At 38.1% G+C, this 14,786-nt stretch overlaps 2 protein-coding genes across 2 annotated transcripts in view; one reads left to right on the plus strand and one right to left on the minus strand.

Moving 5' to 3' along the window:
- Window positions 1–94: 94 nt before the first annotated feature.
- Window positions 95–4,694, minus strand: gpatch4 (G patch domain containing 4). Its single transcript, XM_054621948.1, has 8 exons — window positions 4,561–4,694; window positions 3,323–3,401; window positions 3,157–3,230; window positions 2,961–3,053; window positions 2,303–2,419; window positions 1,857–1,978; window positions 1,647–1,697; window positions 95–1,565 (listed from the first exon to the last, which is right to left on the minus strand). Exons 2-8 carry the CDS (start codon window positions 3,399–3,401, stop codon window positions 770–772), a joined length of 1,332 nt encoding a protein of 443 aa, XP_054477923.1. The 5' UTR covers window positions 4,561–4,694; the 3' UTR covers window positions 95–769.
- A 4,135-nt stretch (window positions 4,695–8,829) lies between these two features.
- pear1 (platelet endothelial aggregation receptor 1) overlaps window positions 8,830–14,786 on the plus strand; it is a 45,626-nt gene continuing 39,669 nt past the window's right edge. Inside the window, 1 exon segment of the mRNA XM_054621698.1 lies at window positions 8,830–8,925. The gene's annotated coding sequence lies outside the window, so the exon portion shown is untranslated.

Genomic DNA, 14,786 nt, shown 5'->3' on the forward strand with positions numbered 1-14,786 from the left:
ATAGATTGTTATATATAATGTGGTGCCCCTTAAAGAATTTCAGTTTCTGAGATAAGAAAAAATAATCATACAATTGTAGTTTGATGTGTTGCAATATTTAATTTGCAATATTTAATTTGCATATAAAGTGAAGAATTTCATGTAATACCAGTAGTTTCATTTGTCGTCAAACACATTTGAAAAGAGTTATTCAAGATTCACTACAATCAATTCCTTACATTTCATATTAATTTTCTACTAAAATGCATATTTTACATTTAGTGGTCAACACAGACATCTTGCTATCAATTAGCTCCAGCTATAATCACTGACTCGTGAACTCAATGACTCGTAGCATCAATCTAAAGAAATCTGACTGGTTCAGATGAACACATTGCATGTTGTATGTTATCATTAATCTTTAAAAGTCTGCATCACCAGCAACACTGCAAAAAATAACTTAACTTCCCCTATTTCCTCAGTCACTTCTGCAGCAGGTTTTTTTTTAAATTTAACAGCTCAGATATAATTGATTAAGAAATCTGTTGACAAGTGAGGTTGGTTAAAAGGCAGAATAGGCACAATATCTGGAGTTCATAATCGTATTACTATTCTGAAATACTAATTAAAGATATTCTCCTGTCAATTAATTTACAGGTCTGTCAAATCAAAGAGCACAGCCTCCATAAAGTCCATGAGAGCCGATTCAAGAGAATGCTTACTTTCCCAACCAGCCAACATCAGTTTTCAGTTTAGAAATCTCTCTTTTTTTTTTTTTTTTTAACAAATACTACTCTCTGGACTTCTTTTTCTTCTTCTTCTTTGGAGGAAGTGTCTCCTCGCTTGAAATGTCTTCTACATATGATTTGTCTTTTTTACACTTTTTCCTTTTCTGCTTTACTGTCGTTTCTTCCTCTGTAACTTCTGCTTCCTCCAATATAACTGCACCTTTTTTCTTTTTGGTTTTTGGAGTGCAGTCCTGGACCGGCTCTGATTGGCTGGATTCTGCCTTGTTAATCTCCTCTTCCTCAGCAGGTTCACACTTCCTCTTCTTCCTTTTCACTTTTGTGTGCAGCTCAACAGTCTCCTCCTGGCTAGTACGCTCTGCTGCAGGTGAAGCCGCTCTTTCTTCTTCATTCTGCTCTGCACTGTGTTTTTTCTTTTTATGTTTCCTCTTTGTTTTGTGAGAATGGTCTGCTTCAATGTTTCCTACATAGATTACATCCCCATCAGTGGAAACTGTATCAGTTATTTCCTCAGTGTCCTCCCTGGCTTTCTTTTTCTTCTTCTTCTTTTTGGGTTTAAGATCCGTTTCAGGACTAACAGACACTTCATCACCATTTAGCTCACCAACGCTCCCATTGGATCTCTTCTTTTTCGTCTTTTTTCTCTGCGAGTCCTCGGCCGTCTCTTCCTGCCTCTCAGCTCTCTGGTCAGCTGACTGTGAGGTCGGTGGAGTCGGTGTAACACAAACAGGTGGAGCACTTGCCGGTTGGTTCTTCTTGCCGTACTTAGCCATGAACTCAGCCTCCTGCTGCTCTAGCCTGGCTAACTTGGCACTCATGGTCAAGCCGTGCCTTGCTCCTCTAGAAAAACACAACAGAAATGCATCAGAAACTAGATCCATTTGTATGTTTTACTTCACTTATTCTGTCTTAAAAACTTACTTGTGAGCCGTGCGTCCCCCACAAGCCTTAATCAGATCAGCATCAGACAGCCTGTTGAGTATTAATAAATAACTTAAACACGGTTAAAAACAGAGTTAATTTATTGCTATAGTAATTAAAAGCGGATCGATTATAAAGTACTGAAAAAGCTACTTTTGGAGAAGAAATACAATAAATCTGAACCATTTCTGCATCAGATGAAGTTCTCACTTTGTGGTGCTGGAGAGATCCAATTTCCTGTCGTCGTCCTCCTCCTCGTCCGAGCTGCTGCTGTCGTCTGAGCTGGAAGCCTTTGGTTCCGGCTGCTCCTGACCGGACAGCAGTGTGGCTGACTGAGGGGGAAATAAAAACAGTCACAGTCAATGTCAGGTCAAACTAGAAACAGTCAATTTTGAAAGCACCATAAATATACAGGAATGTGCATTTATGGTGCTTTCTCGTCTTTCAGCATGTTTTTAGTAGTTTAATTAAACTATCAAATGGATAAAACAGATAAGTTCTACTTTTCTCTTCAACAAATCCTATGAAAAGACCAAAACCAACAATGAATTCATCCTACTTAGAACTGCCTTTGTAGCTTATTCATCTGCGCCGTATACCTCCATTCTCAAACATCCACTAACTGTAACCCCATGAATAAGACACAAATAAATTACCTTGACAAAGCATCCATAAAGTTTGGCTTTAGCCAGGCTGGCTTTCCGTGGCTTTTTATTGGAGATCATCCCATCGTCTTCATCCTCCTCCGCCGTCTTCTTCAACTGAATACCGTTCTAGATCACACAGAAAAAACAGAAAACTCTTGACCTTCTGTTAAAGACTAAAGCAGCTGATGTAAAAGCGTTGTCGTTGTTACCAACTGACGTCAGGCAAATGGTACCGCAGCATTCGGCCCTTTTTTGTTTACTTGCATGATTTCCTTTCTCGTATTTAACGAGCATTGCCGAAAGGGAGCCTGAGACCAAAGACTTTCATTCCCAACAATTGCTTCTCTGTAATTTTTGGTAAATGTCACACTAAATAACTTCAAACTTGAACTTTAGTTCAGAGTCTAAGGACCTAAATATGACTTTTTAAACACTTCAAATTGTTTCTTTGAGTCACTTAGCTGCTTCTTAAAATAGTGTCCCGACAGTGTACCTAAATGCAGCTACATTCACACTTGGAGGAGGTGAATCAGTGATAAGTGTTCCCACTCATGAATCAGCTGGTAACCTTTGCAAATGCTTGACTAATACACGAGCTGAATATAAAAAGTGTTAGTCATCCTGTTATCACAAAAACAGATTACACAAATCAGAAAGTAGGACTTACCTGATCAGAGTCCACCTGCAGACTGGAAGAAGCCTTATTGAAGACATGATCCCACCAGTGGAAGGTGAACTGCTCCCCTTCTTTGTGACCAACCTGAAAGAGAGGAGCAACATGTGACAAAACACAGAGGTTTACACCACACCAGTGATAGAGATGTGATGAGAGCAAACGCTGCATAAAATCAAATATGACTCACCCCTCCTTTGCCACATTTCACTTTGACCTTGATAGCTTCTGATATGCCGTTCTCACCTCGTCCCAATCCTTTACCTGAGGAGAGCGGACTGGATTAGAAATCTGCGTCTGTATCTGACACACTGCGGTGGCTGAATAGTTGCACAGAAGACATCAGAGTATTTTACCATATTCCCAGCCGTGACGCAGGAGTTGCTGCTCTGCAAACTTCAAGCCGTGACTTTTCTCTGGTACAACTTCTGCCATCTGTTTAGAAAGACAGTGTGTAGAATATTAGTCAAACTTGAATAATCAACATTGCATTTTAATTTAGATTTTTTTTTTCTGATCAACGGAAGGATAAAGTATTTTTTATATTTGTTGAGAAATTCTCCTTGTGAAGATGAATAAAATATTTTAAAAAAGCCTCATGGATCACCTAAAAAGACATCATAACAAAGCTGAAAACCAGGTTGTTTTTTTTGAGCTGATGAAAAGTTGACTTGAAAGAGAAATGTGGATCTCACACGACAGTGACGCTACACACACATAATGATCTTAAAGAATATGAGGCATTGGAGATTAAACTACCAAATATTATAAGAGTTAAAATCAGAACAACCTTATACATTTACAGCAGTAAAATGCAGCATACACATTAATGCAGCAGCAATATTAATCCACAAAATTACATGGAAAAGTAAAGATAAGATAAGATAATCCTTTATTAGTCCCGCAGCGGGGACATTTGCAGGCTTACAGCAGCATAGAGTAAAGTGCACACAAGAGACATAGTAAAGAAAGACAAGATAAAAATAAAAAATAAAAAAAACCAAGTATTATAAATAAGCAATAAAAACAGTAGAAAACAACAATAACTGAAATATAATATTTACAGACAGAAAAAACTATTTTAACTATTATTGCACAGGTAAAGCAATGAGAGGAACAATTTACTGCACAATGACAACTTTTTTTTAATATATTTTAGGTACGTTTTACTAAGAATACCTAGAGATACTTTTACTTAAGTAAGGGATTTGAATGCAAATATTTTCATAGTTTAGTATTAATGCTTTTACTTGATTTAAGGATCTCAATACTTCTTCCAATAAGTGTGATGGGAGTGAGTACTTAAAATACAGTTTAGTTAGAAACAGATTGTGATTATGCTGCATTTTACTAAAAACACTTTAAATCAGATTTATTCACATTATTTTTACTGCTATGTTAACTGCACTTGCATCTGGGGAATAAAGCATTTCTGGTGGATAAATCACATTTTAATTTTCTCTGTTTTTTTCTTCTCTGATGGGACTGAGTTGACAGCTAACATTAAAGCCAGCATTTGAACGCCTCATAACAACAAGTCGCTCACGTTTTACACACAAAACTAACACGGCAGAATGAAAACATTATTACAAACCTCTGAACGTCTCGATTCAGTAAAACAACCTCATTAAAACTGAAACAGGAAAGAAAACATTCATTTAAACGCAGCAGCAGTCGCTAGCCATGAGGTTTCTGCAGAGCGCTGACATGACACCGGAAATACGTCACTCCTGACCCCGCCTCCTCTTTCTTCTTCTCCGCGTCATTTTACAGCAGGAGGACTGGAATGCTCTCCATGGCATATCAGCTAAAAAAATAATAACCAAAACCTGTATTAAAGTACTTTTTTAAGCCTTTATATAATTATTTACTATAAATAATACCTCCAACTTACACTGTTATAATTGTTTTATTATAACAAGGTCAATAAAAAAAAGTAAGTCCTGTAAGTACAGAGAGTAAAATGCAGAATGACCCATTTCAGAATAATATATATATCACTGAATTATAATTACTGATGGATTTATGTGTGAGTTGCACTGTTGCAGCTGTAAATGTGAGGCTCATTTCAGCTACTAATCTATAATAATTTATCAGGATTTAGTGCTTGATTCATATTTTTGTATCAATAATCTGAATTACGAGTAGCTAAAGCTGTCAAATAAATCAGGTGGATGTAGTTTTAAGGTTGTAAAAATCAATATCATATGATTTATATTCTTTAATGGCTTGTTCCAGCTGTTCATTGAAGATAAATTATGTCTAGTGAAATATTAAAATCCAAGACTCAATGCTTTTAAACCCGGCACCATCAAGTCAAATGTAAATATTCCCCAATGTATTGTGCATCCTTTTATATAAATGTCCCCAAGATTCACCCTGACATATCTGGTACATTTGAAAAAGTTTAGATCTCCAAAATTTCAAATAAAATTTTACAGGTTTGAAAAAAAAGGTTTGGCTGTACAATCTTCAATTCTAATGGCTGTCCCAGTGTGGCGGATCAGAGAATATAATAGGAGCCATAAAACACCAGGATGGCAGTAGATGGCAGTGTTTCACACCAAAATAATAAAACATGTAGTTTTCAGGTTATAATCTAAAAAGCATCCCGGGTGCCAACATGTAATGCTATTTATATTTACAGTATGAGTTCCTAAAACACATTAAATAAGACATATGCAAAAAATATGTAATTTGATCAGGGGTGTAACTGGTTTATGCCTGAAGCAGAAGCAAAACTGATCTAATGGCTGCTCTTCTCTTTGATCACAACACATCTGATGGATGCATTATTCAACAAATGGTTTGCAGGATTCAGTAGCTCACTTTACGAGATTCAAGGTTAAAGGCCAGTTCACTACCTCAAATGTTACCATAGCTGATGAAAACAGGTTCAGGCTCTCTGCTTCCCAAACAATGAGAGAAGAAAAGATAATCTAATGATACAATTAATAGTATAACAGCCACAGGGGACATTTTTTTTCATCCTTGCTTTTAGTTCTTAAGTACATTTTCCTGATTATACTCACATCTTGACATTTCCAGTGCAGGACTTTTACTTGTAACAGAGTGGCTGTGGCGTAGTGGAGAGCAAGGTAGTTCTCCAATCAGAGGGTCGGTGGTTCGATACCCAGTCGATGTGTCCTTGGGCAAGACACTTAACCCCAAGTTGCTCCCGAAGGCTTGCCATCGGTGTGGACTGGATGTTGCATGAATGTTAGTTAGAGTCTGATGGTGGCACCTTGCATGGTAGCCTGTCATCAGTGTGTGAATGGGTGAATGATATGTAATATACTACTGATTGTAAGTCACTTTGGATAAAAGCGTCTGCTAAATGACTGTAATGTAATGTATTTTTTACAGTGTAGTACTTACTTAAGCTACAAGGAACTTTCATCTGGTGTTGATTTTTGTGGTCCATGTTGATAAATGTAGTAGAACGTTACATCCAGGATGCTTCACTCTAGTCTTTAAATACCTTTTCAGACCTCACAAGAACAACTAAAAGCAAACCTGAAATGATGTCATCCTCTCTCTGTGTCCTCAGCATGTGGCTGCTGCACAGCTCCTATTAGACCAACAGGAAACAATTTAATTTCCCCCTGTTCTTGGTTTCCGTGCAGTGAGGATGTTTGCTCCAGCAGGGCTCCATCCATGAGTTGTTTATCTGTGTCAACGCTCAGCGGGGGATGCACACCAGTCCTGCTCTGGCTGGTTATCATGGCCGGCCTACTGTTTTGGGAGGAAGCCCTCCAACTGCTGCCTGCTGTCGGCTGACTGACATTTATCTCAGAGGAGGTTATTACACAGCTGTCAATAGAACAGTGTGTGAGAGGAAGAGATTTTATGGTTTCTAATCAAGGTACATCTTCATGCTACAGCATACACATATATTTTATGCAACAGTTTACTTCCAACTTTGTGGCAACAGTTTGGAGAAGACCCTTTACTGTTTCAACATGACAACGCCTCCGTGCTTAAATTCATATCCAAATAAAAAAATTGGAATTAGGTGTTAAACAACTGGACTGGCCTGCACAAACCCATCCCAAACACCTCTGGGATGAACTGGAACGCCGACTGTGAGCCTTTTTCACACAACATCAGTGACCGATCTCTCTAATGTGGTTTTTAAATGTGGTTCCTGTGGATGAATGGCAGTAAATCTCTGCAGCCAAGTTCCAAAATCTGGTTTATTGTCTTCCCAGAGGGGTGGAGTCCATTGAGGCAGCAGATTAAAGTCCAGGTGTTCACACACTTTGGGCCATAGATAGTTTAGCATACATTAAGCTGAATATTGTAATGTGTTATTAGTGTCCTGTTAAAAGCAATAAGGAAGATCAGAGAAGTAAGGAGATGTCGTTGATCAGCTAATTCAAAATGAATGACTGATCAGCTAATTGGTTGAAATGAATGATACATTCAACAGAAGTTATCTCATATAGAGCATCTACACCACATTCTACTCCATACATTATCATCTAGTTGAAATGATTGATCCCCCTGTCATATTTGTCTGTTCAATATAAGGCAAACATTTGCCGGGCAACCAGCGGACACTCCAGGAAGTCAATACTCCGACCCTAGAAATAGTATATCTATCTATCTATCTATCTATCTATCTATCTATCTATCTATCTATCTATCTATCTATCTATCTATCTATCTATCTATCTATCTATCTATCTATCTATCTATCTATCTATCTATCTATCTATCTATCTATCTATCTATCTATCTATCTATATATCTATCTATCTATCTATCTATCTATCTATCTATCTATCTATCTATCTATCTATCTATCTATCTATCTATCTATCTATCTATCTATCTATCTATCTATCTATCTATCTATCTATCTATCTATCTATCTATCTATCTATCTATCTATCTATCTATCTATCTATCTATCTATCTATCTATCTATCTATCTATCTATCTATCTATCTATCTATCTATCTATCTATCTATCTATCTATCTATCTATCTATATCTATCTATATATATATATATACACATCTATCTATCATATCTATCTATCTATCTATCTATCTATCTATCTATCTATCTATCTATCTATCTATCTATCTATCTATCTATCTATCTATCTATCTATCTATCTATCTATCTATCTATCTATCTATCTATCTATCTATCTATCTATCTATCTATCTATCTATCTATCTATCTATCTATCTATCTATCTATCTATCTATCTATCTATCTATCTCTATCTATATATATATATATATATATATATATATATATATACACACATCTATCTATCTATCTATCTATCTATCTATCTATCTATCTATCTATCTATCTATCTATCTATCTATCTATCTATCTATCTATCTATCTATATCTATATCATATCTATCTATATCTATCTATCTATCTATCTATCTATCTATCTATCTATCTATCTATCTATCTATCTATCTATCTATATATATATATATATATATATATATATCTATCTATCTATCTATCTATCTATCTATCTATATCTATATATATATATATATATATATATACACATCTATCTATATTTATCTATCTATCTATACACAAGGAGGTCTGCAGGCAAAAAAAACAACTCTCTCTATCTCCTCCCTCGACCTCCCTAAACCTCTCTACCCCATCCCTCCTCTCTCCTCCTCCTCCTCTCCTCCTCCTCCTCCTCCTCTCCTCCTCCTCTTCAGTCCCGTCGCTGTCACAGTTTTTCCAGTTTCTTTGGCTCCTCTTCAGGACCCTCCCCCGTTGGATTCGAGAGGTCTCTTTTTCTCTCTTTCTTCTAAATGTTTACACCGCTTGAAGATTTTTCCTAAGAGTTATGAGACCCTAAAAAAAACAGCGCACTTTTTCTTCTTCATCTCAATTGCGCCATGGAAGTTGGTTTCTAACTGCGATATAAAATATCATAATCCGGGAGTTATTGGTCGGCAAGGTGAGTAAAATCAATGACTTCAAACAAAACGGGATTGTCACGGAGGCTTTCACGGTTTATGTGAGAGCCAAATATTTTTTATGACAGTTATGATGATAAGGTACTGGTTAATAAACCCGACGGGTACAGTTTAAACTACTGTATGGGAATGTGCTGTTGTGGAAAATGTTGCAACATGTAACAGAATCCCCAAATCTATGTAGTTAGAGTAAAAGTGTAGCAATCTTCTGTGAGTTCAGAGTGACTTTTATGACGTTATTTATTTGCTTAAATGCGTAAACTTTAGCACATTTGATCAATTACAGCTATTATGAAAATCCATCTGTTCTTTATAAAGATGCCACTTTGTATATTTGTGAAAAATTATGGAATGGAAGCAGTGGTGGAGAGTGACTATAAGTACATTTATTCAAGTACTGTAAAAACAACTTTCCTTCAGATACTAGAATAAAGTTCTTCATACTTTTACTGCACAACAGAAAATACAAATACTTTGACATTCTTTTACCAACATGCTATTTTCAAAGAACCTTTGGAAGTAATGTGTTTGTATTTTTGCAGTGCAGCTCTGCTTAAGTGAAAGTATTATCAGCAAAATGTACTTCCAACTATTACTGTAACAGTAAAAGTACTCTTTAAGCTGAGTGGCCTCTTTGAAACTGTTATATTACAGTGTAATAATGTTTTATTATTACTGATCCCTTAATATGTCGACGGAAAATGTTAACTACTTTTAATTTGTTTACGATGCATCATATTTTAGAAGGAAATTGTATGTTTTGCATGTAAAATCTTAATTAACAAGGTAAACAGTCATTACAGCTGTTAAATAAATGTTGTGGAGCAGAAGTATGAAGTCGCATAGAATGAAGATACTCAAGTAAAGTATCAAAATTAGCCAAAGTAAAACAGTTAGAAGTTCTGTTGCTTTATTGATCACAGTCCCATCTGTCTGTTCATCAAGTTATGTTATTAGTCGGCACACAAATCAATTAAACCACTTGCTCAAGTGAACTTCTAGCATTGTGTCACCGCTTCATGCACTTGACTTTTTTGGCATCTCTGGCTCTGCTTTGAAAACTTCTCCAGCAACTATCGAGAGAATGTGACTCAGAGAAGCCGTGATCCTCTGGCATGTCGTCTCTATCGATTCATTGCAGAGGAATCTGTTGTTTCCTCATTGCCCACCGCCTCCTACTCTTCCTCCTCCTCCTCCTCCTCCTCTGCTGTGTTTGATTTTCATTAAGTTGTTGATCCGAGTTCTGGATTCACCTCTCCGTCTGTGTTTTCGGGTCCCGGAGGAGCCGTGACTCAAGCCAATGAAACGTGGCGACGATGTGGCAGCAGCCCAAACAACTGTGTGACATCCTGCTTCACGATGGCGTGACTCAACTTTCATGTCCTGTCAGTGAAGTGAATCAGGTGAAGCAGACGGAGTGTTTTACTTTGTCGCTGCAGATGTGAGAGGCTGCTGTGGGTTGTTGCACGCTTTCATGCATGTGCATACACTGTTTGTACGAGTGTGTGTGACACTGGAAACAATATGGACTCTGCTGTGTATCGGTCCACTTATAAAAGGGGATATGATTAACTAAAGATGCTTTCATACGTTGAATGTTTCCTCATTTTGACATTATTTTCTATAGAGCCAATGCAGGAAGCAGTGAAAGATCTGCAGATTGGAGTAAAAAGACATTTTCCAAACTGAATGGAAGCAACAAATTTAACACAAACTATTGCTTATCACCAGGTTGTTCACAGTAACCTGTTGAGAAATTGAATTACACTTTTACGGTCTTGATCCTCTGCAAGTGTAGAGTCATAAAATGATGAACTGCTGCACACCCAAGCACGTGTTTTGGAAACAAACTCTGCTTTTCCCTCAGCAGAGGTGTGAAATCACACCGTAAATTTAGCATTTATGCACTTATCTGTGACTTATCAATGAATGCTTTTTGATTAAGGAGTCCCTGGCACCATTTAAGGCATAAAAAACATCTGTGAAAGAAGGCAAGATGTGAATAACTATCAGAGTAAATCTCCTCCACCTGGTTTGGACTCCTGACCTCACATCTGCTCTGGCAACCACATATCATCTCTCAGACTGCAGACTGAACTTTCCTTTGTCATTCTCCAAGTATTCCATGAAGTAAGGTGCCATTTTTCAAATGTGCCATTAATCCCATCTATTTGTTTCATCGAATTCTGCATGTGAGAAGTAACACCGCTCTCCCTCCCTGGAACCATCTTTGTTTTTCTTCAGTCTCTTCATATGAGATCCTCATTAGTGGAAAAATAGCATCTTCCCCCTGAAAATGTGTCCTCCCTCCTCCAGACGGTTTCACCTATCAGTGGTATTAATGGTGACCCATTTCTTTGTTCTGTCTGTTCGGACCACAAACCCGTCTCTAGTCTGACAGCTGGAGATCTGGCTCACTTACCATGTGTTTGTCCAGGAGAGGACTCGGGCTCAGGCGGGCTATCGGATATGTTTTGGTTGGAGATGACACTGGCCAGAGACACAAAGAGATAGAAATAGAAAGAAAGTAGAACTGAGGTTAGAGACATTAGTGTTAATTTGATCCCCCAGTGCCTGGACATTTTTTAAATGTATTGTAACACCACACAGGTTACCCACAGTCTCTGTATGTTGTCTTTTGAAGGCCACAATTTTTCTTGACAGGTTTATACACGGTGCCCACACACCATTTGTGTGTTATTTAAGGGACATCCGAGTGTTGTGTTATGCTTTGAAGCATGGACTTAGTGCTCGTCCACCACTTTGGTCCTTACTGAAATATCTCAATACATCTATTTAATTGGATGGCCATGACTTGTTGTACAGACATTCATTGTTCCCAGAGGATGAATGCAAAATACTTTCAGGAATCCAGATTTCTCCTCTACGCCATCATGATGTTGACATGTGACAATTTTAGTGAAATGCGAATGAAATTTGGTACAAACATCTATGTTCCCCTCAGGATGAACTGAAATGTTTTTGGTGATCACTAAAAGGAGCAGAGAGTAGTTCTTATTATCCATCCATTCCATTCATTTTCCGTAACCTGCTTATCCAGTTAAGGGTCTCAGGGGTGCTGGAGCCGATCTCAGCTGTCAATGGTTGAAGGCAGGGTTCACCCTGGACAGGTCTCCAGTCTGTCGCAGGGCTGACATATAGAGACAAACAACCATTCACACTCACATCCACACCTACGGGCAATTTAGAGTCTTCAATGCACCTAAGCTGCATGTCTTTGGACTGTGGGAGGAAGCCGGAGAACCCGGAGAGAACCCACGCTGACACGGGGAGAACATGCAAACTCCACACAGAAGGTTGTCCAGCCCGGGAATTGAACCCAGGCCCCTCTTGCTGTGAGGTGACAGTGCTAACCACTACACCACCGTGCAGCCCAGTTCTTATTATCAGCTGATAATATACTAATAAAAATATGATATTATCTTTTTCGATTTTTCTGACATTAAATCCCCCTAAATCCTAAACAATGTCCCTTTAACCTTCCAAGAGATAGACATATTTGTTAACATAATAACCCTGATTGCTCATAGAAAATTAAGGACAAATCCAAAACTTAAGGTTTACATCAGCAATGCCTTTTGATTCTTTTATCAATACATTTGTCATGGTACACCTAGACACAGCAGTATGTTTGGCAACAGCCAAGGTGTTTTTATGGGAATGTGGATCTTTCAGATTGAGTTAAGGAGTGTCAAGGATTTGCATGTTGCATATTTTATAGTAATTGCGTCATGCAGTGAGACTTGCTCTGGTCTGGTCTTGGTCATGACTTAAGTCTTAAGACTTAGTTTAGGTGGTCTTGACTACAACGCTGGCGAGGTGTCTGTGGCGATGACGGCAAACCAAGCCCGTCTGGTTAATCATGCTTGGTAGGTGTGATCTTTTTGCTTTGTCTTCGCCATTCATAAATATCCAACCAATATATTAATGATTCAATTGTTTACAATTGCGCAAAATTTAGCTTAGTTTTGCTAGCAAAGTGCAAAGTGATGAATTTACCTTTAAATTGTATCATACAAAAATCAGGGTGAATATCTTTATTTTTTCATATATCGCAGAATTTTTTTTAATCAAATGTCAGTCTTTTATACAACATCGTTCAGAACTATTAAACTGGTATCTGACTTCTCAGATAAAGGCAGCGAACATACAAATCAATAAAGAGAAAATGTCTAAGGACAAAACTCATACTGTTAACTAACCTGATGCTCTGGACTTTAAGCTACAACCATTTCTATTTAACTGCATGATGAAGTTATGGACAGCAGCTGCAGCCTGTTTTTGTTACTTTTGTGGCTTTTTCTGCTAAATTGTTATTGGCTTAGGGTTTCTGCTTTCTCGTGTGGGTGGTACTGTGTGGCACTCTTTTTCCTTATGCTGCGTGTTGATTTTCTTTCTCTGTTACACTAACTTTTATTTATGTGTAAAATGTTGCAAGTAACTGGAAACTCCCCACACTTTTTATACATCAGCATAAGATGAAAGAAAATAAAGACCTTTGTCTACTCCCCAAGCTTTTCTTTTTGATGCTAAAACAGTCCTGATGAAAAAGACAATGAGCACAGGGAATTCAAATGAAGGTGACATGGGTTGAATATTCCTACCACAGGCTTATATAAGCCTTTCAACCCCATGTGCTCTGCAGCCGTGCAAGTAATTTGGAGCAGATTCGACTGCAGCCCTCCAGCTCAGGGGAACATGTACAGTTTCATTGGCTCAAATAACCAATCATAAAAAGCAGAGGTCGGGGGGTTTGGGGCTGGAACAGAAGGCGGAGCCAACAGTGGCTTGATGGAATGACCACAGACTACTTGTACTGTGGTGAGGGTCTTTCCTGAAGTTGCTTATGTTGGTGGTTGGTGGGTGGTGTTTGGGGCGGTGGGTGGAGCAGCAGTGGAGACATTGTTCATTAAGATTTCAGGGGCTTTCATTGGTGTCTACGTCTCGCTGTGGTGTCTATGCAGGATGCCTGGAACCAAGTGAAACCTGAGATGTAGAATTAGAGGAAATGCAGCACCAAATTGAAAGCTCAGAGGGCTTCTCGCCTTTTGTTTTCATATCTGTGATGAAAATTGGAGTTATGTCTGTTTTTATTTGTTTTTAATACTTTCCCAAGCCAAATTGGCTGCGCAAATGGAGCACTGAATGTTTATTTCGTCAGTTATGAGATGAAATATCATGAGTTTACCATACAAGATGTGAGTTATGCATGTGGAAAACAAATGGCCTTTGTGTCATGCTTGGCACCAGGCGGACATGAACTGCCATAACACTTGATGTTTTTCTTGAGCTCATACCCAAATCCACTCCACCAGCTGCGTTAAGCTATGACTCTCGCAGTCGTCCATCTTGCATTTTATGAGAGGACTTATTTTCCTCTTTTTTTTTGTACTCCATTTTCCAGGCCACTTCTGAAAGACAACCCTAGGATCAGGAAAAACAAGATGACAGATTTGTCAGCGTCCTCATTTAAAAAAAAAAAAAGGATTATTTGTAAAAAAAATGGACAGAGAAGCCAAAAAGAGGTTTGCTGTTGGAAAAAAGTGGGAGCCAGTAAAGGTCTGATGGCAACGTTCAAGGACTTTTCCTTTCACGCGCCTGGTTTTATCCCCAACTCTCTTCTGTTTACATGTCAGAGGAATGTTGAGATGCAGACCTGGATGTACATGCAAGATGTTTCCTATCGGCTTCCTATTGTTTGTCCCAGTTTTCATTCCCCTGGTGCCGCCTAGTGCAAAGATGATTGACGACAAAAGAGAGAGCTTGGACTTGAGGGACAGGGTGTTATTTATTCAAAAACTGTAAGAAACTCAGCTGAAGA

The sequence above is a fragment of the Anoplopoma fimbria genome, chromosome 20 (genome assembly GCF_027596085.1).
Source record: "Anoplopoma fimbria isolate UVic2021 breed Golden Eagle Sablefish chromosome 20, Afim_UVic_2022, whole genome shotgun sequence".
NCBI lineage: Eukaryota > Metazoa > Chordata > Actinopteri > Perciformes > Anoplopomatidae > Anoplopoma > Anoplopoma fimbria.

What these genes read in the sequence shown, in the direction of transcription:
- gpatch4 (XM_054621948.1), bottom strand. Translation starts at nt 3,401, where the DNA reads ATGGCAGAAGTTGTACCAGAGAAAAGTCACGGCTTGAAGTTTGCAGAG. An exon ending in TGCAGGTGGACTCTGATCAG is followed by an intron (nt 2,420 to 2,960) that starts GTAAGTCCTACT and finishes TGTGTGATCTAG; the next exon opens with AACGGTATTCAGTTGAAGAA. An exon ending in TTTATGGATGCTTTGTCAAG is followed by an intron (nt 1,979 to 2,302) that starts GTAATTTATTTG and finishes TTTCCCCCTCAG; the next exon opens with TCAGCCACACTGCTGTCCGG.